Source organism: Camarhynchus parvulus, chromosome 2 (genome assembly GCF_901933205.1).
Source record: "Camarhynchus parvulus chromosome 2, STF_HiC, whole genome shotgun sequence".
In the NCBI taxonomy this organism is placed as follows: domain Eukaryota; kingdom Metazoa; phylum Chordata; class Aves; order Passeriformes; family Thraupidae; genus Camarhynchus; species Camarhynchus parvulus.
The window spans coordinates 108,384,017-108,409,431 of record NC_044572.1 but is presented as its reverse complement, the minus strand read 5'-3'; the positions used below and the strand labels follow the sequence as shown (position 1 = coordinate 108,409,431).

Sequence of the window (25,415 nt, the reverse complement as noted above, 5' to 3'; positions counted from 1 at the left end):
GCTTTCTTCATGTTTAGGTAGACTTGAAGGGCAAGGCAGCTATGTCACACAATATATTTCCATTTTTCTCCATTGAATGACGATACACAGCACTGTCAGACACTCCACTGACTTTAGCACAGTGTTTTATCCAGATGATGAATTATTTTCCAGACTTTACAAACTTTTATCATGATGGTTGAGATAAAAGGAGCAGAAAGAGTGATGACGTAGTTGTGGTTTTGCAGTGATGTTCATCTTGAGTCTTTGATGCTTGTTTGCATTATCTTCAGAAGGATGTTTTAGTCTAAGTGAGGGAAAAAAACCAAACCCACATCTTAAAAGTGCATAGGGAAGGGAAGAATGTGTACAATGTAAGAGCATTACTTGCAAAGAAACCAAAACTATTTATTGGATGGTCATAAAGCAGCAGTGTCAAGTATCTGACACTGCACAGAGGTACTTCAACTCAATGGGGTATCACACAAAGACTATTAGGACAAAATTAAAAATGGAACTCTGCTTTCTGGAAGGATATTCCTCTTCAGTTTGTTTACAAAATTTCTCCTGTGTCCTGTGAGTCCCTCTAAACTATGTCACGCTTCATATTTCCAGGACAAGCCTCTACTTAAAGTAAGAGTCCTTGTGTCTCAGACTTCATGAAATGTCCTGTGAAAACATGCCCAAATGCTGCTTCTGTCCAGTACACGGCATTTCTAATCCTGTCATCTAGACAGTTTTAACCTGCTGTCTTCTTAACCTTTCCTTAAGTTAATATTTCCACAACTACTTCATGCCTTGCATAAAAAATAGCCTTTGAATGTGGAAAATTATTTTTTAGATTTGCTTTTTGTTTTGACACCCTGCGATGCATTTTTTAGCACCATATCCAGGGAGTCTTTAGTAGAATAGGCAGCAATAGATGAAATACAAGTTTACTGAGCAGAAAACATGGTTTAATTACAAATTGAAAATGAACCCCTATGTTCACACTATCCCACTCAATGTAGGCTGTCATTGGGGCAGAGTGGAGCGGAGTGGAAGAGGAGAACAGATTTTTAATTAAGTGGGATTTTGGTGTTTGATAAATTAGTTTCACTCAAAAGAGCTCTTTAATTCTTAACCTGTAGTCTTTATGCTTCAAAAAGGGGACATCTTCCATTTAGTTCTTACTTAATTTGATTGTTTGGTTTTTAGTGAATATAGATATGTGTGCATGTGTCTATATTTGTTGAAAGAGGCAAGGTACTTACTTCTTCCAGAGTCACACTCTCCTTATTCTCCTTTCCTTGTTTGTATTTCTTATTAAGGCACACTGCAGTTGTGATGGTGACAATAAGCATTACAACAAACACAGTTACGGTTGAAGAAACAGCTATTACAATATTTTCTTGAGTTGAGCCTTTCCTTTCACACTTTTCTCCCATGTACCACCAGCTGTCACCTGCTGGACATCTAGAAAGCAAAAGAACTAACATTTACTATCACCTAAATATTAAAAGTGTGAAAAGATCTGCTTCAAAAAAATGGCATCTCTGATGTAAATTCTGTATCCTGAAGCATAATGAAGTCATCTTAAAATGGACTTCTATTTTAAAGTTCTCTTAGTGGCCTGAGTGGCCCACTGTCCTTACACACCTAAAGGTGTTTCTTTCAGCTCCTGATTTTTCACAGGTTGTGCCTTCAGAGAGAGCTTTTGCCAGAAATCCTAAATGCCTTCCTGATCCTCTTGACCTCTTAAGGCTTGGATGCAGCTGATCTATGGAGCTTTTATTTTTTTTTAATTTTCAAATTTAAAGAACTTGTAAGAGCTGCCTCTGCCTTCATTCAACAGGCAGGTAAGAAAAGAAATTCACAGCCCAGCAGCCATCCAGGTTTAGGACTGAAAACAACTTCCAGGCTTTGATTCCATCACCTTACCCAGCAACACAGTCAGCACACCCATCTCCATCTTTCTAACCTTGGTTATTCCTTATGTTTTGATTTTCTAGCTCCTGTCTAAGCCATTTATTCCAGACTACCTCAGCCCTGAAAACAAGTCTGTTTGCAGCGCACTGCAAAGATATTGCCTGCTGGGGGGATTCCAGGTGATTCAGCTTGAACAGATGTATCACATTCCCCCCTATTTCCCAACAGAAAATTGGAGTGGAAACCGACTGCTGGGCACACATTTCTGTAGGACAGAAAGTAGGTTGCAAAGGCACTAAAGCTTCAAAGAGTCCAGAGATGTCAGAAAATAAATGTTCTTTTTCCATAATTTTGAAATGAGGCATAACATTGAGCATAGTTTTTATTTTTGTCTTCTTGGAACTACTTCTTGACATTTACTCCTATTTGCGACCTGCTTCTAGTGAGTTGCACAAGAATTATTTTTTAAAAGGTTTCTAAATGGGGATATATAACACTTAATGAGTCATCCTGACTCCTGTGGCTCTTGGCCTTTATGTTTTCCTCACAGCACTCCCCCAGTCTACCTGCCCTGGAACAGCATCTAAGGTTAATGTCTTCAGCCTCAGAGCTTATCTGAGAGCTGGAACAATGCTAATCAGGCAGGTAGGTTACGTAAATGTATCCACAGAGAATGAAATAAAAGTTGATATTAATCTTCTTGCAGGGCAAACAATCTTTTATTCCTCAGCTTTCACTGCTGGTTTCAAAGGCAAGGGACCACACTTTGGTAACTCATGGTCATAATTTGCACTGTACAATATTTCTGAATCAAATTTTAAAATAATGTCTACACTGCTTCCTACATGATAAGTATTGCAAATCTACTCTAATTATATAAATGCCCTTTTCTTTCAATTACATATATTCAACTCTTCTACATTTTGCTATAGGGAATTCTGAAGACTTGGAGTAATACATTACTGAAAATAATAAACACATTTAAAATATAATTTACAGGAAAGTCAAGCAGAGTACTTAAAAATGATCAAATGCTGAGGTTAGGAGCTTTGTTGCCCAAATCGGCCATAAGTTCAGTCTCACAGGAGCAGTTGCAAATGCTTGCCTTAATCAGCTACAGTTTGTCTTTCCTTTCACTAGGAGCAAAGATTTATTCTGTTAGAAACTCTCATTACTCATCCTAAAGCAGCATTTGAGGGTGAACAAAGGCAGTTACCTGCACACGGGCGTTCTGTTTACCATGACACAGACACCATTGTTTTCACAGGGGTTGTCTGGGCAGAAAGCCGGGACCTCTGGATCTCCGGGCTGGTTGGTGCTGCCCGTGGTGGTGGTGGTGGTGGTGGATGCAGTGATGGTGGTCTCAGTGCCACTGGGGGGCTTGGTGGTGGCAGAAGGGCCAGGGCCATGTTTGGTGGTGCTGGCACTTGCAGTCGTAACAAGAGGGGGTGGAGTGCTCGGCTGAGTTGACAGGAGATGCGATATATCTGCACGGTGAACACACAGACAATAAGGTCTTTGCTCCACATTATTTTCCTTCTTATTCTAATGATAATTTCTAATAATAAAGAGCAGTAAGCCTGTCCAAAGGTTTAACAGATAAACAGTCTTTTTTGCATTTTAGGAGCATGATGTATTTTGGAAATGTCCGCTAGAATTTTTTCAGAAACAGATAGTTTTATTCAAATTAATATATTCAAATTAATTTGCACAGGATTAGCATTGTTTTATACACCTTCACATGAGATAAAGGAATTATACAGCGTATGTATCTGTTCACAAATTTATTCAAACATACGATTTGACTTTAGACACAGGCATAATTCAAACACTGCTCAAGTGCAAAGTACATCATGTGTATTTATAACTACAGCACTAGTGACTTGGTATCTGACACTGTTTGCTACATTTTAAAGAGTATCAGCTATGTTTACATACCTTCTATTGTTAAAAGAATATAAACACCATCTTCTTTGATAAAGTTGCGGCTTCTAAGTCTCTCATGAGTTAGAAATGCGCTTGTTCCAACTCCTGGACCTCTCATGTATTTAGTTCCATTGGGAAAAGTTGCTTCAGATCCTACTTTATCTGGCCTATCCCAAGTATAGTTTGATGAGGATGCTGGGGGGAAAAAAAGATAAAAAGAATGTGAATGTGAGAGTGGTCTGGATTTGTGTCTCAGCAGAAACCTCAATTGCCTGGGATTCACCACTGATGAGAGGCACAAGACAACGGAGATCTTCAATCATTTGGTTTAGCCTGAGGTACTGAGAAAAGAACCTGCTGGAGGTGAGGTTATTGGAGAGCTAGTTGAAAACCTGTTGTATTTTCTTTTTAGTTTGTTAAAGTGAGGTGGTCAAGAAGATAAGTAGCACATAAATCATCTATAACATGAGTTAATGCAATGCTTCTCAAAAGAGAGCATCTCCTGTAGTAGATGTGGAGCATAAGATATTTGAACAACCTAAATGATCACAATCACTGATGCCTGCTCCATGAAACCCTGCTCAAAAGCTCAAAGCTGAGCCTAATTGTCCATGAAAGAATCTGACAGAGGGAGAAAGATCTGCCTGCTCCAACACCTCTCTGGTTAGATAAAAAGTGTGTGTTACAAGGCTTCCCTTGGAAATCATGGACTATTTGCAATATATGAATAAACAAGAGAGACGGAGCAGAGAGCAAACAGATTGCATGTCCACAAGGTCAGAGAAGGCAAAGGGCACTGTGGCTGTAACAGCAGAAAGCACAAGGAAAATGTGCTTTTACAAACATCTGTGGAGGACATGGTGTGGTGTGTCTTTCATTTACAGAGAGGACATTATGTCTTTCTTGATTACCCACTTTGTTTTCATGTAGAGCCAGTGTCACAGAAAATACAAAGTAGAACATATTGGTTTTAAAATAATAATATGAATTGGATGGTTTTGTGTCTTCCTTACTTCCTTTCTAGTCAGAAAACTAATTCAGTGGCAGAGATGATTTCTTCTGGCAAAAAGAAGAATGTCATTATGACAAAAGCCATAATGACTTAAATCCAAACTTTATCCAATGCTGAATGTGGGTGTTTTCTTTAATATCCCTCTCTGTAGAGATTCCTATCATTTCTCAGAGTTACTTTTTACCTCAACTGTCACGTTTCCAAGTTATTGTGGACAACAGCCCATATCTTGTCACACCTTGAACAAGCACAGATTACATAATATGAATCAGTGCTTTGTCCATCTGGAGGCTTTTCCTGGCATCACTGTACCTTTGACAAAAGGGCTGGGATTTGTTTGATAGTTGTTTCACTTTTATCTGCTATAAACTGCCTGTATTGTTAATTCCATATTTTTCTTTTCATGACTTCTGGAAAACTTCCATTCTCATTAAAACAGAAATATATGTATCCTCACAGAGCATATGAAATAAACTTTAGGAATAGATGATCCACCTGTTTCTTACGCAAATGCAACTTTGAAATCCTGAGTCCCAGCTTAACTTGCTTGTAGGTTTAATTTTTTTCTTGTCTGTGGATCAATATTATTGTTGCTGCAATCATATGAAACATTCCAGAAGCTGAAAAATATGCATTAACTCACAGAAAGAGGAGATGTGACCCCTTGTCTTTTGGTTGTGTTTTACATGTTTGATTTTAACTAACCTGAAAACTTCTGAGGGTCTGTTGTTACACTTCTTTGGTTGGACATCTGTTGACGAATATCAGGATGCTGGTCAAGCAGGATCATGGTACCTTGTTGCCATGGACAGGGCCATTTCAAATGGTCATCGTTTGCTCCAGAAATCAAGGACAAGTATATTCCTAAATTAAATGGATTATCAGTGGTACCATTTACATACAAGCTGACCTGAAAAGCATATCCTTCACTAGAGTAAAAAGGTGGACTGTATATTATTCCCCCTTTCCCTGCTGGACTTGTGTTGAGGAGATGTGTGAAATTTCTGATATGCCAGATGTGGTGGGGACACTGAGTTTCTGACAAGTTGATGTCATCAATAGAGAGGCCTCCATTTGATAAGCCACTTCCTCTCACGCCTTGAAACATAATCCTGAATTTACTGGTGACATTCAAAGAAACATGATGGAGCTGCCAGTAGGTCTCAGGTGAACCTGAAAAACAAGGGTAGAGATTTCTGACTCAGCAATACAGTCAAATACTGCACAGGTCTGTGAACCCTATTCCAACACTGTGTAAGAATTTTTCAATTCCACTGGCACTGATGTGGTAGAATATTTGTTCTGTAGGTGTTACCTTTTCAGTCCAAGATCATATTTGCTCAATACAATATTTTAACAGAATTAATATGAATAATAGCACATAAAGCAGTTATAACACTGCTTTTTCTTTTACATTTTTTAATAAAATTTCATTAAATTAATCCAGGAGTTGTGATTATTAAATCCACAAGAAGAGTTTCACTTGTATTGTTAAAGAGAAAAAAATCAGGACAAGTTATATTCAAATAGCTGAACAGCAACATACCTCAACAAAAAATGCTCCAGAGGATTCTGGGAGCCTAGAACTACAAGACTAGTTCATTCATTTGTTTTTGTATTTCTAAATGGCTTGTTGGAAGCTTGCCTATACAGAAGCACTATTCACCCATCACATGATTAATGGTACTAAGGTCAAATTGAAGCCAGTCATTTGCAAAACCTACTTTGTGCAAGAGAACCTTGCTGCAAGTTTGATGATGCATCCAAAAGTGCCTGCACTAGCAAATTCCACTTGACTCCAAGAGCAGTGTACACAAAAGCAAAGACCTCTGCACAGGGGCCTTGTGAGGTCAATGAAAGTAGAACACCCTTTTTTAAAAGTATGTGCACCAAAACAGTTACTTTTGTGTCCTGGTTTTAGTTCATCTGCACAGAAGACCAGCTGCATTTATTGAACAAGCAGGTACAGAACTCATACACATCAGTCTCCTAACAACCTGAAACACAACACAATGGATCTCAAATATGTCTTAATTTCTTGACATTTTGCATTACTGTTATAATTAGGAGGGAAAAAATTAACCAAGAAACAAGAAGAAAAGCACCCCACTGTTTTCCATGAAATTGCCTTCTGCGTAAGCTAAAGGATTTTTACATGTAATATATGCAGTTCAAAAATCCCGAGCTGCCACAAACCAGTGGGAAGGGTTCAGGGATTGTCCCTAAGCCTCTTAAACATTGTAGTTCAGTGCAAATCCATGAGCAGCTCAACCAGGTGTCAGACCATGGATGGAAGGGGCTGTAGTGTCACTGTTACTTCCAGGTTATTGACCGCATTGGAGAGGGCAACTTCTCGCTTGAGAGAAGTGAAACAGCTTGGGGGAAAAGCGGTCTTGAACCATTCCTAAAAGTTTTGCCACAGATTGTCAAAATAGGGTGCCTCTGTGAACACATAAGATCAGAGAATTCTAAGGAAATTATGGACTTGAGAAAGCAGGAATGGGAGACGGGGCCTAATAGACATGTAAGAGTGTTTGTGAGGAAGGCTGAAGTCTGGAGAAATTACTCATGGTATCAAAGCAGGGCTTGAAAGAGTTTGGAGGGCTCAGACTGATGTGAAGCCTACACCTGCCTTAGCAGCTCTTACATTAAGGATGCCTGTTAGCTCAGAGGGCATAGAGGGTGAAGCCATAGAGGTGAAGAAAAGAGTGGAAAAAAAAACAGGCACTGGCAGCAGCTGAGCCTAAAGTGACAAAAAGAGACAGAAATTATACCTATTTAGTAAAAAAACTTGCTCAGATCCTTCTGAAGTTGGTGAAGGTGAAATGGAGACCACATAATAGTTAAGTATTTGAGAAAGTAAATAAATCATAAGGTGACTTTGGCAATTCTAGCTTAAAGAGCTCTTGTCCATTAGCTGACCTCAGCTCATCATTCTGTAGGCCATAGGCTCCTAAGACCACAAGAATTTAATCTTCTTCAAACTACAACTCAAATCATGATCTGTTGCTCATATATTTCAGTTAAGTCATTTAAATTTTATTTATCTTTTTTTAACTTAGATATTCCAGGGCACTTATGCTTTCCATTTCTTTATTATACTTTCTTATTAATAGTAATTTACTCTAATATTCCGACTTCATCAGCTGCTATTGATACCAGCAATTCTAGAACAGTTAAAATGATTGCTCATGGAATTTTAGCTAGTTTGGCGAGAAAACTATCTTGATAATACAAGAGTTTGAAATTTGTGGTAATTTATTATATTATATGAAAGCAGCTGACTGAGGATCCATCAGGTATAATTTCAGCAGCAATGAATCAACTACAGAGATAGAGAAGAAGCTAAAGAACAGCACTAGGAAATGAGTGACTTTGCCACAATAATTTCCCCAATACTTTGAAAAATACTGAGGATAGATAAAGACAAAATGCAATTTTATGCCATACCTTTAATCTCTTTGATGAATCTCAGAGTGCCATTTGGATTGGCTGACGTGTACTCCCTGACCCAGACATTCAGCTGGTCATTCTCATTACCACTGTTATATAAATAGAATTGTAAGCACTGAAAACCTCTTTTGGGGTACAGAATTCGGCTCTCCAGGACAGCTGTGCTTCCTTCTCCTCCAGAACTGGTGTCAAAATGCATGAAGTGGCCAGAATCTGCCAAAAGTCAATGAGAAATGAGCAATAGAGGGGAGAGAAAACAGATTTTTCCTGATGTACCTGATGTACTGGTTTTCTTAACGCTGTATTGTAATAACTCTAGAAGATACAGTCAGGTCAGGGTTAGGTAGATCCTGTACAAATCTCTGACTGAGGACTGCTACCTGTTCACCTTTTCCAAAGGTAGAACTATTCTCTTTGCAGCTTTTGTCCTCATTTCATTATCTCTAGGAAACTGTACCCAAACCAAACCCAAAAATGGGCTTTTACTCTTCACCCAGTTACTCACAGTTGACACCCTGGAGGACAGATTTAAACTCCTGAACTCTTGGACTGTTCTGACAGGTTGAGATACATCTAGCTAGACTGTCAATTAATTTTTCACCTCAGCCCTGGTAATACACATTTCAAAATCCTACTCCTGTCCAAGGACTTATTGAGCAATTATTGAGAAAAGCAGCAATCTATTTGGTGTGCCTGTATCACAGGTTCAATGCTTTATATAACTCACATGACAGGATGTGACACTAAGACCAAAAAAACTGATCAAAAGAGATAAGGACATTCAATCATCTGAAATAAGCAGAATATCACATCATATCACATGATGTCCCTAGGTATGTAGATTTATGCTGCTTAGTTAAAAAATAAACTGCAGTTTGTCAAAAAATAAACAGATAACAAGGCCAAGCTTGAAGGAACCCTGCATGCCTCTGCAGAAAACACCTCCCAGAAAGATAAGAGTTTTTTCCTCATACCTTTGCATTCTCCCATATTAGTGTGATCAGTATTTGGCCCAGCAGGAACCTGAGACAAACGCTGCCAGTCACTGTTATCATCTGAACTTTGAATCATGCCACATATATTTTCAAGTTCAAAACTGCATGTGTCCATGAAACTTAGGGAGGAGGCTATAACATTAAAAAAAAATATCTGAATCTCTATATCTCTGTTACATAACACATTTTAATTCTGAAGATCCAAAACAATGAGCAGAGAAAGACTAAATGCAAACACCAAGTAATCAGTGGCTTCAAATATGATCAGCATTCATACATACAATGTTCAGGAACTCAAAACACTTGGCGATTAACACTGACATTAATAAGATGTCATCAGGAACACTCTGGGCCCTCAGCAAACACAGGAAGGCATCTGCTAATTATCATATAATGTCTTTTATTTATAAAAGGAACACTAATATCAACCCAATCCACACATCTTCATATTACAGTCAAAAGATCCTGAGACTTCCCATTCTTTGTTCTGCTTTCTTTGGGGCAGCCTACACACGGCCACAAATTTTGATACAAACTCACTAATGCGTCAGCTGGAGTGCTTATTTTGAAATATAGAAGAGCAGAAGCTATTTGGCTGGAATAAACAAACCTTGATTTTCCAAACATAGAATTAAAAACCAAAACCAAAACCAAAACCAAACAACAACAAAAAAAAAAAATTACCAAAGGTGTATTTGGGACCAGTGGATATTTCTTCTCATACAAATTTTTCAATATCTTTCATGTAACAAGTGAAAAATTAGGTGAAGGAAGACTTTGCAGTTAAATATGAAAGGGAGAATGCCATATGAAATATTTCCTCTGTCTAAAGCACTGTGGATAGGTGAGAGAGAGCACAGTCCAAGTTTGTCCCTGTTCTTATTTTTGTTTCCCATTGTACCATGTCTGAGCTCATATGTAATACCAGCCATGATTTGAAAAGAGCTAAGTTAATGAAATACTTTTTAAACTATGTATAAAATATTGTGGCTCAAAGGTTTAAAGGTTTCCTTGCATAACAAAAAGACCTTGAGTATCACAAAACTCAACCTCAATAACATACCAAATGCTTCACTTAAGCTGCAGCTCTGGGAAGCACTTAAGTATGAACTGCTGCCAAATCAGTTCTACTGCTGAGATATGAGATATAGACAGTTCTACTGCTGTCCTCACAGAAAGCTAAAAACCCTCTAGAGGCTGCAAGGTAGTCAGAAGTGTATGGCAGATATTTTTTAAGATACACTTCAGTACAATGTTGTATGAACTGAGAAAATGCTTTCACAGCAAACGTTATGCTGACTGCTGGAGAAAGAAGGTAAGCAAAAATGGAGAATTATTAGGTGAAAGAACCCTTGGAAATCAAAATACAAAACAAACATGAAATTGATTTGGCCAAACAGGAAGGAAGTAACCTAATGACCTTAAGTAGAAAGTTCTGACTGGCATGGAGAGTTGACCTGAATGCCAGGAAGACAGAAAAGCAAGACTCAGTAGATTATGATGTATTTCTGAGGTTCCTTCCTGAAACAGGTGAAGGGGCAATGAGTGAGGCACATTGTGAATTCTGTCTGCACCAAAGCCAGACATTTGGTATGCAGTTAAAGACTGGACTCAGAAGAAAGCACGTGGGGGATGAGTGCCAAGTCCCAGCTTCCAGAGGCTGAGGGAAACCTCATGGTCAGCTCTGTCAAGCAGTATGCTCCAAGGGGAAAGCAGACTAAAATCTACTGTTATCACATGGCCTCAAAGAAAGCAGTGAATGACAGATTGGAGCAGCACTAAACAATCTGTCAGTATTTCTTATGCTATGGGTTGTTTTCTTCAATTTAGGAATTAGTTACATTTTTAATGTAATTTCTTGTCCACATGGGCCTCCAGCAGAAATTTAGCTTACACATTTCCTTAAATCATGTTCAGCAAATGAAGTAATCTTTTGTGTGGGTGAGGGCTGGGACTTGTGAAACACCATCCTCCCTGACAATGGTGGCTGATCTGACAATATTTATGTCTCTGCAAATATCATCCCCACTATACACATCACATGAAGTCAAGAGAGGGACTGGGGAGCAGGGTCCTGATTGCACTGAAGGTGGTGGAAGTTTTGTCACTGATTTCAGTGGGACTGGGGCTTTTTTTCATTTGGGGAATGTGCCTGTGGGTTAAGAATAAAGTTAAAACATCATGAAGTATTTCTGTAATGCACAAGAATGATGGAAAATAGATAAGATTAATGGAGAGGAAGAAGGACCCCATCCTCTGTGAAAGACATCCTTAGCTGTAAGCATTTTTATAATGCCTAAGTGATTGTGTTTATAATGCCTAAGCAAGTGCTAGAAGCTAAGGCTGTGTGTGTGTGTTCAATTTAGACCTACATGAATTATTTTCATCAGAATTTTACACTCGAAAAACTGCACCCTTTTAATAAACCTGTTTGATAGTTGTTTAAAGAATCTGTATAATAAGGCTTAAAATATAATTGTAAGCCAGTACTCACTACTTGGGATATTGTAAAAGTTCTCTTCTGAGTGTCAGGGCACACTGAATGCAGCAACAATTACAGAATTATATTCCAATTTGATAATGGAGTTATCTAGATTTCTCTGCCTCTTACTTTCATTCAGCTTTGTAAAAGAAACACCATCTAAGCAAAATAACTCTTTTGACCACTTTTGTAAGAGACCGGGTTTGAAGCTTAACAAGAAAATTTAGAAAGCTTGCGTTTTATTCAGAGTGGATTCTGTACCCTATTTGCATGGATAGGGTATATATGAATAGGCATGAATCTGTCTCACAGATTCCATGAAAGTGGAGTAGGTATGACAGCCACATCAAAGATGCTCATTTCTGTGCAGTGTCTGAGCATCAGCTGTGGAATAATGCAGGGAAAAAACAAAAGGCTTTGTGTAGAAGCATACATTTTAAACAGCCACCCAAGGGATGAACAAAAGTCAGCTGCTGAGCAAAGTTGGTTTTTAACTAAAGGTCAGATAAAATTGCACAGAAACCTCTGCTACTCAGCAGTGTTTCTGCAGGAGGGATGCTATTTCTAGCTGTAGCATTATTTCCGGTGTTTTTAACACAATTCTCTTCTCTAAATATGTTAGCATCTCTTTCACTTGTGTCTGGATGGGTACAACATGTATGTATCACCCTCATTTCTTTCAAATTATTCTTTCAAGTAATATAAAATAAATGGAGAAACTTACTGCAGTTGTACAGCCGGTTCAGTTTCTGGAGGTCGTACTCACTGAAATCCATTCTCTGGCCTATGACATCAATAAAGTCTGGTATGTTGGTGATGATGGTGGGCTCAGTTCCATTCCTGAATGCAGTCTTGCTGTAGTGCATCACAGAACTGTAGTCATAGGGAACATTCAGGAAGTCTGATCTTTTATCATCGTATTTATTGAAATTGTGTTCTTTACCTAAATGGCAAAATTGAAAGGAAAGATTGTCTGTTGCTCAAGGGAATCAAATTTTAATGTAAAGACTTGCAGTGACAGAGAATCTATCACATCTCAAAATATTTTTTGGTAGTAATTTACTTGTACTTATTTTGTAAAACAGTTTTATTTCCAGTCTAGGGCTATTTACTTTCGTCTTTCAGCCACTGATGACTTCTGCTGGATGAAGAAAAGCTTTTGCTACCAGAAAATTTTACCTGTGGAACAACTTATAAACTTTGATGGGCTTGTGATATCCAAGAGTGGAGAGACTGTTTCAGTACTCAAATTACTGTAATTTGCAACTGTTTCTAATCTGTATTCTCTGATGTTCAATTGCTCGTCATTTTAGGTAATAATAAACAATTTAGGGTTATCATCAGATAAACTTCCAGAAATTAGCTTATTGATGTTTTCTGGAGTATGAGCAAAGAACCAATTGCTTACTACCCAATGGGGAGTCAAAATTTAAATCAGTCAAAATACAGTAATTATATTCTGGTCAGTGAAAAAAAAATGCAGCAGTTTCAAATGTCTCACAATAGTGGAGCTTGTCACTTAAGAGTCAGCAAAATATAATGGAAATCAAATTACAGAGTCTAAGTAATTTTCTGTAATATATAATTGCATATGCACCTGACAATTGATCAGGACTAAATAAGAATGCATTAGATTTAATCATTATCCAGTTTTTCAGTCTTCTGTGTCTACCTATGTTAGGAAAACATCAAGTGTGTGTATATAACTTTGTTTTTGAACAATCTGAAAGTCACAGAGGACAACAACAAGCTAAAGAAGCAGAGACAGAGCAAAGTCCTAAGGAATTCTGTGCCATGTCTCAGGCTTGTGCCAAATATACCAACACTTACAATTCACAAGCTGCATTGCTAAAGTAACTGCTGGTGTGACACAGACCCTGAAATGTCTCTCCTGCTGGCCCACCCTCTGCACACTCTGCTCTTTAAACTCTGCTGCCAGCACCAGGAGTAGCAGACAGGCAGAAAGAGAAGGACCAGTGTTTTCACTGGAGATTTTCTACTGGTTTTGGTCACACTGGATTTTTCAGACTGGGGTGGGGGGGTTAGTTATTTTTATTTCATTGTGGTCTTCTAGAGTAAGTGCATTTCTAGAGTATTCATTTAAACAAACTAAATTATCCTCTTCTGCTGCCCTGTGGTACAACACGTAGCATAACAGGATTCAGATCTCTAATTAGAGCTTCAGAAACTGTCATGGCACAAGGAATTACAACGTCAAGAACAAATGAGAATTTATGTTTCAAGCAGACGTCCCTTTATATCTAATTTATTGATATACCGGCTTTGGAAAGTAAGTCCAGGTGAGAGAACAGCATGACCACCAAAAGATGGGTGGAAGGGATGTTCCACATCTAAACTGCTAGCACCAGAGATTGAGAGGAAAGCAGAGGAGTGACTGACCAGACTGAATCCTGTCCCAGACGATGGTCACGTAGTCATCCCGGTCAGACCGAGACTGCTCATGCCAGAATCCCAGGGCGTGCAGGAACTCATGCTGGATTGTCCCAATCCTGTCACAGTTGGCTCCAATGGAAAGTTGCTGCAAGCCCATTTGCAGGTTTCCCACTGACGACCAGCAGCTGGCAGTGACATAAAATGAGAGAAGGCTCTGTGAGATACACACCATCCCCATGCCATGCAAACCTCAAAACCAGTCTATTCAATAGGTATATTTTTAACCTGAGCATTGAAGTCACATTTTTTTACAGAGAGCACTTTTCCATTGATCGGTTCCATATCATACCCCTTCCTCTCACACTTAGCTCTGTTTCAATGAACGAGAAGGTCCTTGTCTCTGGCTCTATTAGAAGAAAAATGTTGAATTATTTGTGACAAAAGAAAACTGAGGATGATTTCTTTGGTACTCTGGAACATCAAAGGTTGTGAGCACATAATTTAGAGCAATTAAATTACTGCAAATTAACAATTTTCAGCTAGACCACAATATGTGACGGTGAGCACGCTTCGAGCATGTCCCTATCATAAGGAGAAGTGTGTTCATGCACATTCTCTCCTCTGCCTGCTTTTCTCTGTACTGTTTTGGCTTTTTACTTTGCATGGGGCTGTGGCTGCCAGGCAAGGTGTGCTTCTGCATGTTGTGTTTACCTTCTGACAGGTTGATGGATTTGACAGTACTTTTCACAAGCTCTTTTCTTTCTGTCTCTCTGTGAGCTGCCATGCTAGAGCACTTGCTGCTCTTACACACTCCCAAGTAAGAGCAAAACTGCAGCTGTGCTGCGAGTTTTTATTAAAGGGTGAAAGAATTTAGTGAGTTATCTGCACAGGCCAATAAAATGGCGCCCCATGTCCACAAACTAGCAGGCACGGAGAGCTACTTTTAAATTGATATTTTATGTAGCAAATAAATCAATAGTTACCCAATGAAGTACATAAAATTAATAGGGCACAAAATATGCCATAGGATTTGCAGTCCTATCACCCCAGAAATTTAAAAATACAAGCACACCATGCGCTTTCAAACTCTGTGACTTATTAGTGCAACATATTCCCCAGTATTTCATTTTCCACAGAGCAACACAGGCCTTGCCTATTGATTACTTATTAAAATTACAACATGAGACCTGTTAAGGAGCACATGTAGCATCCATAATTTCGAAGTCTTTCCTTGAACAAGGCCTCATATTGATCCTTGTGTTGTGCAACCATCATAGGCTTGGGTCCACCTCGTACCAAAGCCATCTCTGGCTTCACAGCTGCTGCACAGTGCACAGCAGGCTGCAGCAGGCACATCCAAAACACTTGGCAAAAGTAACAACCAAACAACACTAGGCGCAGCTGCCCCTTGCCTTTGATCTGCCATATGCCTACAACACTGTACACAATGTCCTGCTACTAATTTTCTTCCCACAGTATCACAGATCACCAATATCAGCTCACAGACACCCTGACTTACCAGCACCAAGCTGGAGAGCCAGGGATCTGTGTCAATCTACTCCTGCATGGATTCCCTTTGCCATGTGCAACAGTGGCAAAGAACTGAAGCAGCCTCCCAGGAGTGCCCCATGAAAATCCATGTGGAAATACTAGAGATGATGTTCATCCTCCCTAGTCTGTTAATAATTTGATTCTACCACACCATGTTAGTTTTCCTGTTGAATGAATCCTGCTCTTCATGAGAACAGTAAGGTGAAATGGCACATCAGTTGCAGGTTCCCAGACTCCTCTGTGAACTTTGCAGCCAATCTGATTATCCTGCAATTCTGTAATTCACAATTACACAGCTCAAGTGTTTTTCTCAGCACACAGGCAGGAACTAACATAATACTGGTAGTAGCCAAGGTGAACGATAGATGAAGAATGTGTACAGGGAGAGGGCTTTTTGTGCAGGGGCTTGATACACTATGTACATACACCAGAGACTACAAATGCATTTTTACACAGGGCAGTCAATACAACAAAAGACAGCTGGCTTCTTTTGTGGCTGACTTCATTTGAATTCAAAAGGGTAATCCAGATGAGGACTTCATGGCTTACTTCAAATCCTTTTGACACAAAAGTTCCCCCACATTCCTCTCTTTTATAGACTCAAGCCAAGATCAGAAAGGCAAAGATGTGATTTATCAACCTTTACTTGAAGTGGTAAAATTTTATGTTGCCAGGAACTTTGTGTGCCTCTCTGCACTGTACCCTCTGGGCTGAGGTCTTTAGTCAGCAGATAGAAGAGTCCTAGTTGATTTTAAAAACTCCAAAATATTAAGAACAGCAGAGCAAAAATGGGTTGGTTTACCCAGCTTACACCCATTACACCAGAAGTAAAGAATGGCCTGAAATGAAAGCAGTTCATTCAGGGTCAGTCCTGATTTCTTTGTACAACCCAAGATGACTCACTGAAAGTGGATGGACCTATTCAGGAGACTGTACCATTTAGCTCCAATCTTTTAAAAAGTTCTGCTGTGGATATGTCAGCTAAGGTGATGGAAACACTTCAGGGCAAGCCACACACCAGACAGTGAGGGCAAGATATGCTATCCAACTAGAAGGATTCATCTTCTTCATCACCATGACTCATCTATTTTTAATAGACATATAAATGAAACATTGCACAGAGGCCTCCTACTTGCCATAGGCTAAATATTGTGGTTCTTTTTCAGGTACAATTATTAGCAAATTCAATGCATATTTTAGGGGATGAAGGATGACAAAATTCAGCTACATGAGTTTTCCATTTAGCTCAAAAAGCTGGAGTCATTAGCACAGGAAAATGCATTGCTCCCGGAGTCTCCAATTATACATCTTTTAGAGCTGAGTTTCAGTGTCATGTGTACAGCATGAACAGCAGCAAATACAAAGAGCCAGACACCAAAGAAATTTTGAAACAATTATCTGCTACAAATATCTCAGAACAAGCCAAAGGGAAACAGAAACATTTTTATTATCAGAAAATCTTTTCCCATTTATGAATGCATTCTCATATCAGGAAATGAATTTCTGAAAGCAAATTTCCTCACCAGGCTATCAAGTTCTCCCCGTTCTCCTTTTCTATAAGAGAAATGGTTCAGCACAGAGTGAAGAATATATTTGTTCTTGTCGCACTGCTTTGACAGAAAATGTCTTAGAAGGAAAGAAGTTGGGGCAATTTTGACTTCTTTACTGGAGTCTTATTTTGCAATATTTAAGATGAAATAGCATGACTATTCATCAAAAGAGGTAAATAAAGTAAAATATCAGCAAAATATCTCAGTGCTGCACAGAGTTTAAAAATATTGCTCTTTTATCTGAATGCTCATATGGAGTTGTTCAAGTGCATTTCCATTGTTACATTCAAATAAATTCATTGCCCTACAGTGAGAACTGTCACGTTTCTCCTTGGTTTTTCTTTTCCCCTAGAAGCCAAGGTATACTAGGAATGCCCAGCTGAAAGTAATACTCCATATATCCAAAGATCAGTCAAGAACATAATTGCTTTGTTTCTGATATCTTTTACCATGTCCAGTAAAATATCTCTTACAGGACTTGATTTCTTTTTATATTTAAAAATAAATATCAGTAGAAATTGTTCGTTACTTCTAAAGTAATGCCTCTTTTGGAAACTGTGACAGTTTAAAAAGGACTGGGTAAATGGTGGCAACAAAAATGTAAAATTATGACCAGATATATGATTTTTAGGTTGAATACTGGCCATGAGAATAGTCTGAAAGCAAACATAATGGAGGTTATTTTGAATTGCTTCTTCTTACCCACTTCCTTTGAACACAGATATGTAATTCTTCTCCCCTTCCCAAGGTTTGAAGTCAATACAGGTTTTCAGTCTATACTGTTCAAATGCCTTGAGGATGACTCCCTTAGCATTCATTTCTGCAAAGAAAACAGTGTTCTTGTCAATACTGAATGGAAAGACTTCTACTATTATCCATATGGAGCAAGTCCCAAGGGTGGCTCTTGCTCCAGCAATCTTTGATCAAAATAAACAGATTTTTTGATGGATTAAAACCAAACGGGAGACCTAAAAAACATAAATTACAGTCTTGCAACACTGTATCTTGCTCTTGTTTTGCTCCTCTGTAATTTTTCTTTGGTAGTTATGTACCAAATATGACATGATGAGTATATAGAAGGATGCTGTGGGGGGATTTTAATTTTGTAGATTCTTTCATTTATTTTTTTGAGATTTATGCAAACAAGTATTAAATAGATAGGAAATGAAGACTTCAGATTTTACCTAGTACAGAACGCAGGCTACAGATCCCTCACTGAATTTCTCCAGGACTTGAATTTTTCAGACTATATCTGTGTTATCTCCTCTAAGCAACTTGCATAGTTTCAACACAAAGATTTAAAGGATGGGGTCAAATTATGATGTGTCTCTGACTCACGCAGGGGACTTGGCAATGTACCATTGCCAACTGCCTGTCAGAATGTCATTTTGCCCTCGCTGCTGTAAATTATATAAATGGCCAGGTAAGCTTCCTCTCCTTAAAAATATCTTCAGTGCCCTCTTTTCACCTCTGCTTTGTAGAGTTTCATATCTCAGACACAAGATTTCAAAACCAAAACAATCTGCTGGGCCGTAGCAGGGTAATCATTCAAGAAAGGAGGTGAGAGCCAGCTCTGATACCAAGATTATAAATCCTGTTTGTGCACACTCAGCCCCACTCCTGCTGTGGGAAAGGGCCTGCTCTAGATTAAGAGAGGAAAGGACACCATAGGAACTTTATCAACCTGTGTTGAACAGTTCAATCAACACAACATATAGACATTGTGAAGGGCAATACTGTACCCAGGCTGTCCTCAAGGATGTAAGGGATAACATGGGGCCACCGATAGTTGTCACCAATGATGGAGTTTCGATCCTGTAGCCAGAAAGAAAACAAGTATGCAGTCCTCAGTAAAAAGGGGTTTAGCATCAGGGACTACAATAGTGCTAAAGCAAACCTACAATTCCAAGTAAGACATAAAGGAAAACAATGAGCTCAAAACCCTCAAAAGATTACTCAGAGGTCTGAGGTTTGGGTTTGAAATCCCTTCATGCCCTTTTACTGGTGTCTTCAACTTCTGCTGCATTTTCTCCATAGACATTACCCAAGCTTTTGATGGATGTGCACAGGACCTTCTGCTCCTATGGGAAACCTTAAGATCTAAAGTCCTGAAAATTGTACAGAGATTAATAGTTTTGTAATTTTTCATAATGCAAGCATTTGTTTCTGTGCCTTCAGCAGGTGCTGTCCTTGTTTTCAGAGACATATTCAGCATATCTCCCAAAAGGGAGAGTAAAACACTATTTTCAGACTACTTTCAGAGTGCAAGACATTTTGGGAGTTTCCTACTAGATATTTTTGAGATGTAAATGTAATTTTTTTTTCGTTGATTCGATAAGGATGCTGGCCAGATGCCTTAAAATGTGATATTAGAGATCTAAATTTTTCATCGGCTTTAGTCAATCTACTTACAGGATGAAGGTTTTGCAGCACTGCTCAGTAAATTTAACTGGCTCAGAATATTGTACAGATAAACAAAGAATTCTTTCTATACAAACCTGCCTGGATGATGATCAGTGCTGCCTAATCTCTTAAAAGTGACAATGTAAAAAAGGAAAAAAGAAGCTAATAATATTGATCTAATCACTGATGAGATCTCATGCTGGATAATGTTTCTGCAAATGCTGTTGACTCCTTCACTGTCTATGACATTTTGTAGAATTCCATCCCCAATCATCTTCAGTTTATTGTAACATAAACAGCATTTATTGTTTGTAAGAGCAGGATGCATCTATTATTTCCATGCCAGTGATACTTTACAATTAAGTCAATGACACATTTTTGGCTTTGTATTTTATATTTGAACTCACCGCAGGAAGTTTGATGTCTCCCTCAAAAAGGTCTAGTCCTAAAGCTAAAGGGAAGAGGAGATTAACATTCAGTTATGGTATTGATCTGTGACTACTATAATGAAAATTATTTTTTAAAAATTGAGACTGAATTTTGAAAAACCTTCATTTATGTCAAAGATGTCCTGATCAATTCCTCCATCTACGTCTATTTCTGAAAAATAAAAAGACAAGTGAGGTAGGACATTAGCCCTTGCTGTTATCTTTATGAAGTGTGAAAATTAATGCAATAACAATAACAGTAATTATAAATCTGTGTCTGTCGTAGCCATGTTTATGAGCAGCTGGTTTTGTTGACTGCCTCCTGTGCATACAAATAGATCTCTAAACAGAACTCACCAGTTGTCTCTGGAGCAGGCTGGGGAGGGGAAAGAAAAAAAGATATTATTAGAAAGGCAGATAATGAAATGCAGCTCGCGTTACTTTGTCAACAGTATTAGAGATGTGATTCAAGCTCAACTGACAGCACTTAGCACATGGCTTTGTGTTGGACTGACTGCACCCACTGCCTCCTCATTCGACGGGAAATCTGTATTTGCTGGTGTGGCAGCTTTGTGCCCTCCCCACCTCAGGGTGCCCAACAAGGAATTCAGCCAGTACTGCTTCTGTGGAGGTTTCACAGCTGCTTTTCTCTCACAGCTCAGGTAGTACTAAATTGTCCTACACAAATAGGAAAAAAGGAGCCCATTATTTCTGTGGAATCAAATATTACTACTGGTCAGCAGCTGTGCAGAGCCTATGGAAGCTATGATGAACTTCCATCGCAAATGTGAAGACTGGGAGAGAGAATGAGTGGCCTGGTGTTACCCAGTGAGGCTTTGAGGGACTGGGTACACAGCCCAGGGCACCTCAGCCCCAGTTCAGTGCCCTATCTGGACTGCATTTACCTGAGTAATAACAACTCAGACACTCCCTTCGCAACGTGGAGAATCCACAGACCACAATGAGATAACGTGACATAAGATATACATAGAACAATTTCCTTGCCATAACATGCCTATAGAATCTAATCTTAATTCTTTTATTTAACTGGACACTTTATTTTTGGACTGCCTTGGACATACTTGATATAACATTACACAACTATTCTCATACTGAGTAAAATCATGAATAGCCTTTCTAAGCAATCGTTCCGGGGTGCCTTGTATTTGTATGTTTAAATAGAAGTTCACAAACTGAAGATAAAAAACATCTTCATATTCTAAAAGAAATGTAACAGTAATTCTGGAAAAAAAGTGTGAGATTTTTACTTTTTTTTTACCACAGTTTCCCCCTGTATATCTTTCTCCATATAAATAATTTCTTTTCTGCACATGCAGCTTCAATTTCCAGTATGATAAGCATCTGCAACTTCCACTAGAAGTAATGAACAACACAAAATCAGAATGCTGAAAAGCAGCAGAAATCAAGTCCGTGCAGCCCCTAGAAACATTAATTGTGGTAATCTCTAATATCTGTACAATGTGTAAGACAACACTATGGCCAGAATATTCAAGAGAGATTCAAATGCACATATTCTTCTAGACCTACGTTTCAACACATAATGATGGTAACAATTTTGAGGGAAACAACTGTGAGCCCTAGAACTGACTCCATATAAAAATTTTAACCAAACACAGAAAAAAAAATCCTACCTCCCATGAAATGTCAAGGCTCAGAAAGAAAGCTTTGAAATTGTCAGAATGTCCCATTGTAGCTTCATAATGAAAGATTAATTTTTAATCTGAAATTACTGTCTTTTAAAAACTTCAGCAAATGTCAGAAAAAAAATATTGTAAATACAAAGGCCAGAAATCTCATTTTATGATTCACCTGAACTAAAATTCACTCAAGGTGTTGCTTCACAGTTTTTGTCAGACTGGTCATTTAATCTCTTTGCCTAAGAGATGAAAACCATTTTTTGCCAAACCAAATGGAGGCTATAATTTCTATGTTAAAGAAACATCATTCCTAATTGGTATCAGCTGGCACAGCAAACATTTAGTAGCTAACTGTTCTATAAACAGCCAAAGTTTTTAATCAGCTTCTCCTGCTTCCTTTTTCTATTTTTAATCAAACTACCACTCATGTATGTCCTTGTCCACTCTAAACCTGACCCTGACCAAGGTCAGTCTAACCAACCTTGACAGGTCAGTTACAGAAAACACTGAGTAAAATCTGTTTCCTGACTGAATTTGTTCTGAAACATTCCTGCTTCAGCACTTTGCATTTTTGGAAATTTTTAAATTTGTCGGGTTTTAAGCATGGTGACTCTTAAAAACCCAGTATCATTGCAGAAAAGTGACTGACTCCATTGAAAAACTGGTTTCAAATCTGGGCAGATGCAAATGCTGAAGGACTGATATTGATCTCACATTTCAAAATTAACTGGTATCATTCAGGTTTACATTGATACATGAGCAATAAGGATGGGGACTTTGGAAAGAAAACCCCACAACCATATACACATACAGCTTAATAACTGCAGATATCTTGTTCAGGTAAACCATCCATACATCTGAAATGTCAATAGACTCCTCCTACATGTTTCATTATCACTGTGCGTAAAACAGTATTTACATGTTCAAGTTTTGAAATGAAGGTGCAGCTTGTAAAACAAGTTGCAAGTACATGGGCAAAGTGTACAACACACCTTTTAAAGGCTTCATTTGCTTTTAAACTCTCACTCACACAGATTTATTGGAAGAAAAAAAATTACAAGTAACGTTTGAAATATTTAAAAAATAAAATCATATTATTGCATTTTATGTTAAAAGTCATTGTTGGAGGAGAAGAATCACATCCATATATCCTGAATCCCCTTATAACCAATAATGGTGAGTAAAAAATCTGCAGTTCCAATAACTATAAACTACAATGTACCCATATCTACTTATCAGAAAGTATAACTGTCCTAAAGGTACAAACTGGGTAACTCCTGGAAAAGCTCCTCTAGCAGCAGCAAAAGCTCACGAACTGAGATCAGCAGCTAAGTACAGTGGTATTTTTGGTGCACAAATCAAAATGTGAGTCCTTGACTGACCAATATCAAATGCAGCAATTCAGTGAAATCCAGGCTGGTCCTCAGTATCTGAAAACTGCCATTGAATGTTTTATACTGAAGGAATCCCTTCTATCACAGGAAAGATTAATTTTTAATCTTTAATCTGAAATTACTCTCTTTTAAAATTTCAGCAAAAATATTGTAAATACAAAGGCCAGAAATCTCATTTTATGATTCATCTGAACTAAAATTCACTCAAATTGTTGCCAACAAAACTAGGTCTTTCGTCCTGTGAATCTCCACAGCAAAATACTCTGTTTCAAAAGCTGCATCTCTGCATACAAGTATCACTTTTTCACATGGCAGTGACTTTGGTTTCAATACCAGCCTAACAAAATATATGTGATTTCTAGGCTGTGAAAGTATTGTAAACACACAACAAATACACAGTTCATAGTCTCATGCAGAGGAAGGTTATGTTAGCTGAAGTGTGCCAAAGAGGAACCTAATTTAGTCTAATCTACACATATACAAATTACTGATCATTTTTGATATCAGTCCTAGTTTAGGACATGGAAAACATGTGAATTAAGACATTGTAATGGTTGGTTAAACCACTTGTGAGAACACCTTTAACTGACAAAAATTCAAGTGCGTTTTGGACCGGTGGGAAACATCTCACCTATTGTAATCATGTAAAAATCAGGTAAAGGGACTCAGTCATCAATCAAGAAACAAATGGATAATTCTTATGTGCCAAGAATATCTATGGCACTACCATGATGCCCTGGCATCACTGTAAGGTGATCCACCTCATGTAGCCTGGACATCTATTCAGATGGAATATATTCATCTAGTTTGGATGAGACACCTAACTTACCACTGATTTCTCCAGACTATATTATTTTAGTACTGGCATCCAGAAATTTGAAATGAGCTCTTCCTGGCCATAGAACACATGGAAATAAAATAATTAGCCCTGGTGGTCAGAAGCCCCTCCCTCACAAGAGACCTAGTTTTTAGGGATCAGTTTGATGTCAGGTAACTTCTGGATCTTAGTAACATCTGTATCACCTACTACAGGCTTTAATAAAACCTGCAGTAGAATCTAAACAAGACTGAGGTCTGAGATTCCAAAAGGGGCAGAGGCACAAGTAGAGGGAATAGTAGGGAAGGATGGGATTGGAGTGATGGGGAATACAGGAGGACAATGGGAAAGTTTGGAATGTGAGGCTGAGAGCTTAATTTAGGGCACGTATGAGCATGTGTCAGTGGAGAGGAAGAAGACAAGGCTGCCACAGGTAGTTATGCTGTATAACTTTGATAATGTTATTGCACTTATGCAGTGTCATAAAAAGTAATGCCTTACTCTGTAGATTACCCTGAAGATACGAACAGCTGAAACAAATGTTCATGAACCTTTCAGTTTTTGTTCTCTGAGCTAATGATTGTGCTTCACCAAAAGTTCCTGACCTCTACAACAAAGCCTCCCAACATAAGCAAAATGCTATATTTCACTAAAGAAGACAGGTAATATCAAAATCTCAACTGTTACTTTTTGACCTGAAATATTTCAGCTGGATTGGAGGAACAGGGAGCAGTCATTTCCAAGTATATCCATGGGCTAAAAAGGCATAAATTCCAATTTATAATATCAATTATATTGTGCTGTAGCAAAAAAAAAAAAAAAAAAAAAAAAAAAAAAACAAAAAAAACCAAAAAAAAAAAAACAAAACAAAACAAAAAAAAAAACAAAACAACAACACAAAAAAAAAAAAAAAAAAAAAAAAGCCAAAACACTCAGACATGGACAACTGAAATAAATTTCAGTTCTGGATTTTAACCTCAGACTTGTTGTTCTGGTAACTTTGAATACTAGTGGACATTTTGCTTAATTGGGGAACACAAGGTAATCTCTTTCCATGTATAGACAAATCTATGGAAAATAGCAACACAAAGACCCCAGGGAAACAGGAAGCAGAAATCATTTATCTCTCCATGCAGACAACAACAGAATTATATTGATTCTGCAAAATAATAAATAAGTCTTTTCCTCTCAATAAATTGCATTATTTTCTCAGTCACATAAAGAATATATATTCTTTGTTTTCCTACCAGACTCCAGACCACCTGAAGAAGAAGACAGGTTAGAAGCCCAGGCACAGAAAATAAGCCCATGTTGTTCTCCAGTCTATAGTTGTGTGGACAGAATTTTACACCAAGCTGGTATTTAAGATAGTAAATATCATAAGTCAAAACCTTTGCCCTCTCAACGATTAACTCACCTTACCTTTTTCTTGTTGAGTAAGCATATCATTGTCAAGTAAGTCCAT

At 38.2% G+C, this 25,415-nt stretch overlaps 1 protein-coding gene across 1 annotated transcript; it reads right to left on the bottom strand.

The window, feature by feature from the left end:
- Nucleotides 1-268: 268 nt before the first annotated feature.
- MEP1B (meprin A subunit beta) lies at nt 269-25,415 on the bottom strand. Its single transcript, XM_030964341.1, has 15 exons — nt 25,368-25,415; nt 20,439-20,457; nt 20,203-20,253; nt 20,061-20,104; nt 18,993-19,065; nt 17,953-18,070; nt 14,156-14,334; nt 12,480-12,698; nt 9,253-9,405; nt 8,276-8,491; nt 5,531-5,998; nt 3,826-4,008; nt 3,104-3,374; nt 1,233-1,434; nt 269-286 (listed from the first exon to the last, which is right to left on the bottom strand). Exons 1-15 carry the CDS (start codon nt 25,413-25,415, stop codon nt 269-271), a joined length of 2,262 nt encoding a protein of 753 aa, XP_030820201.1.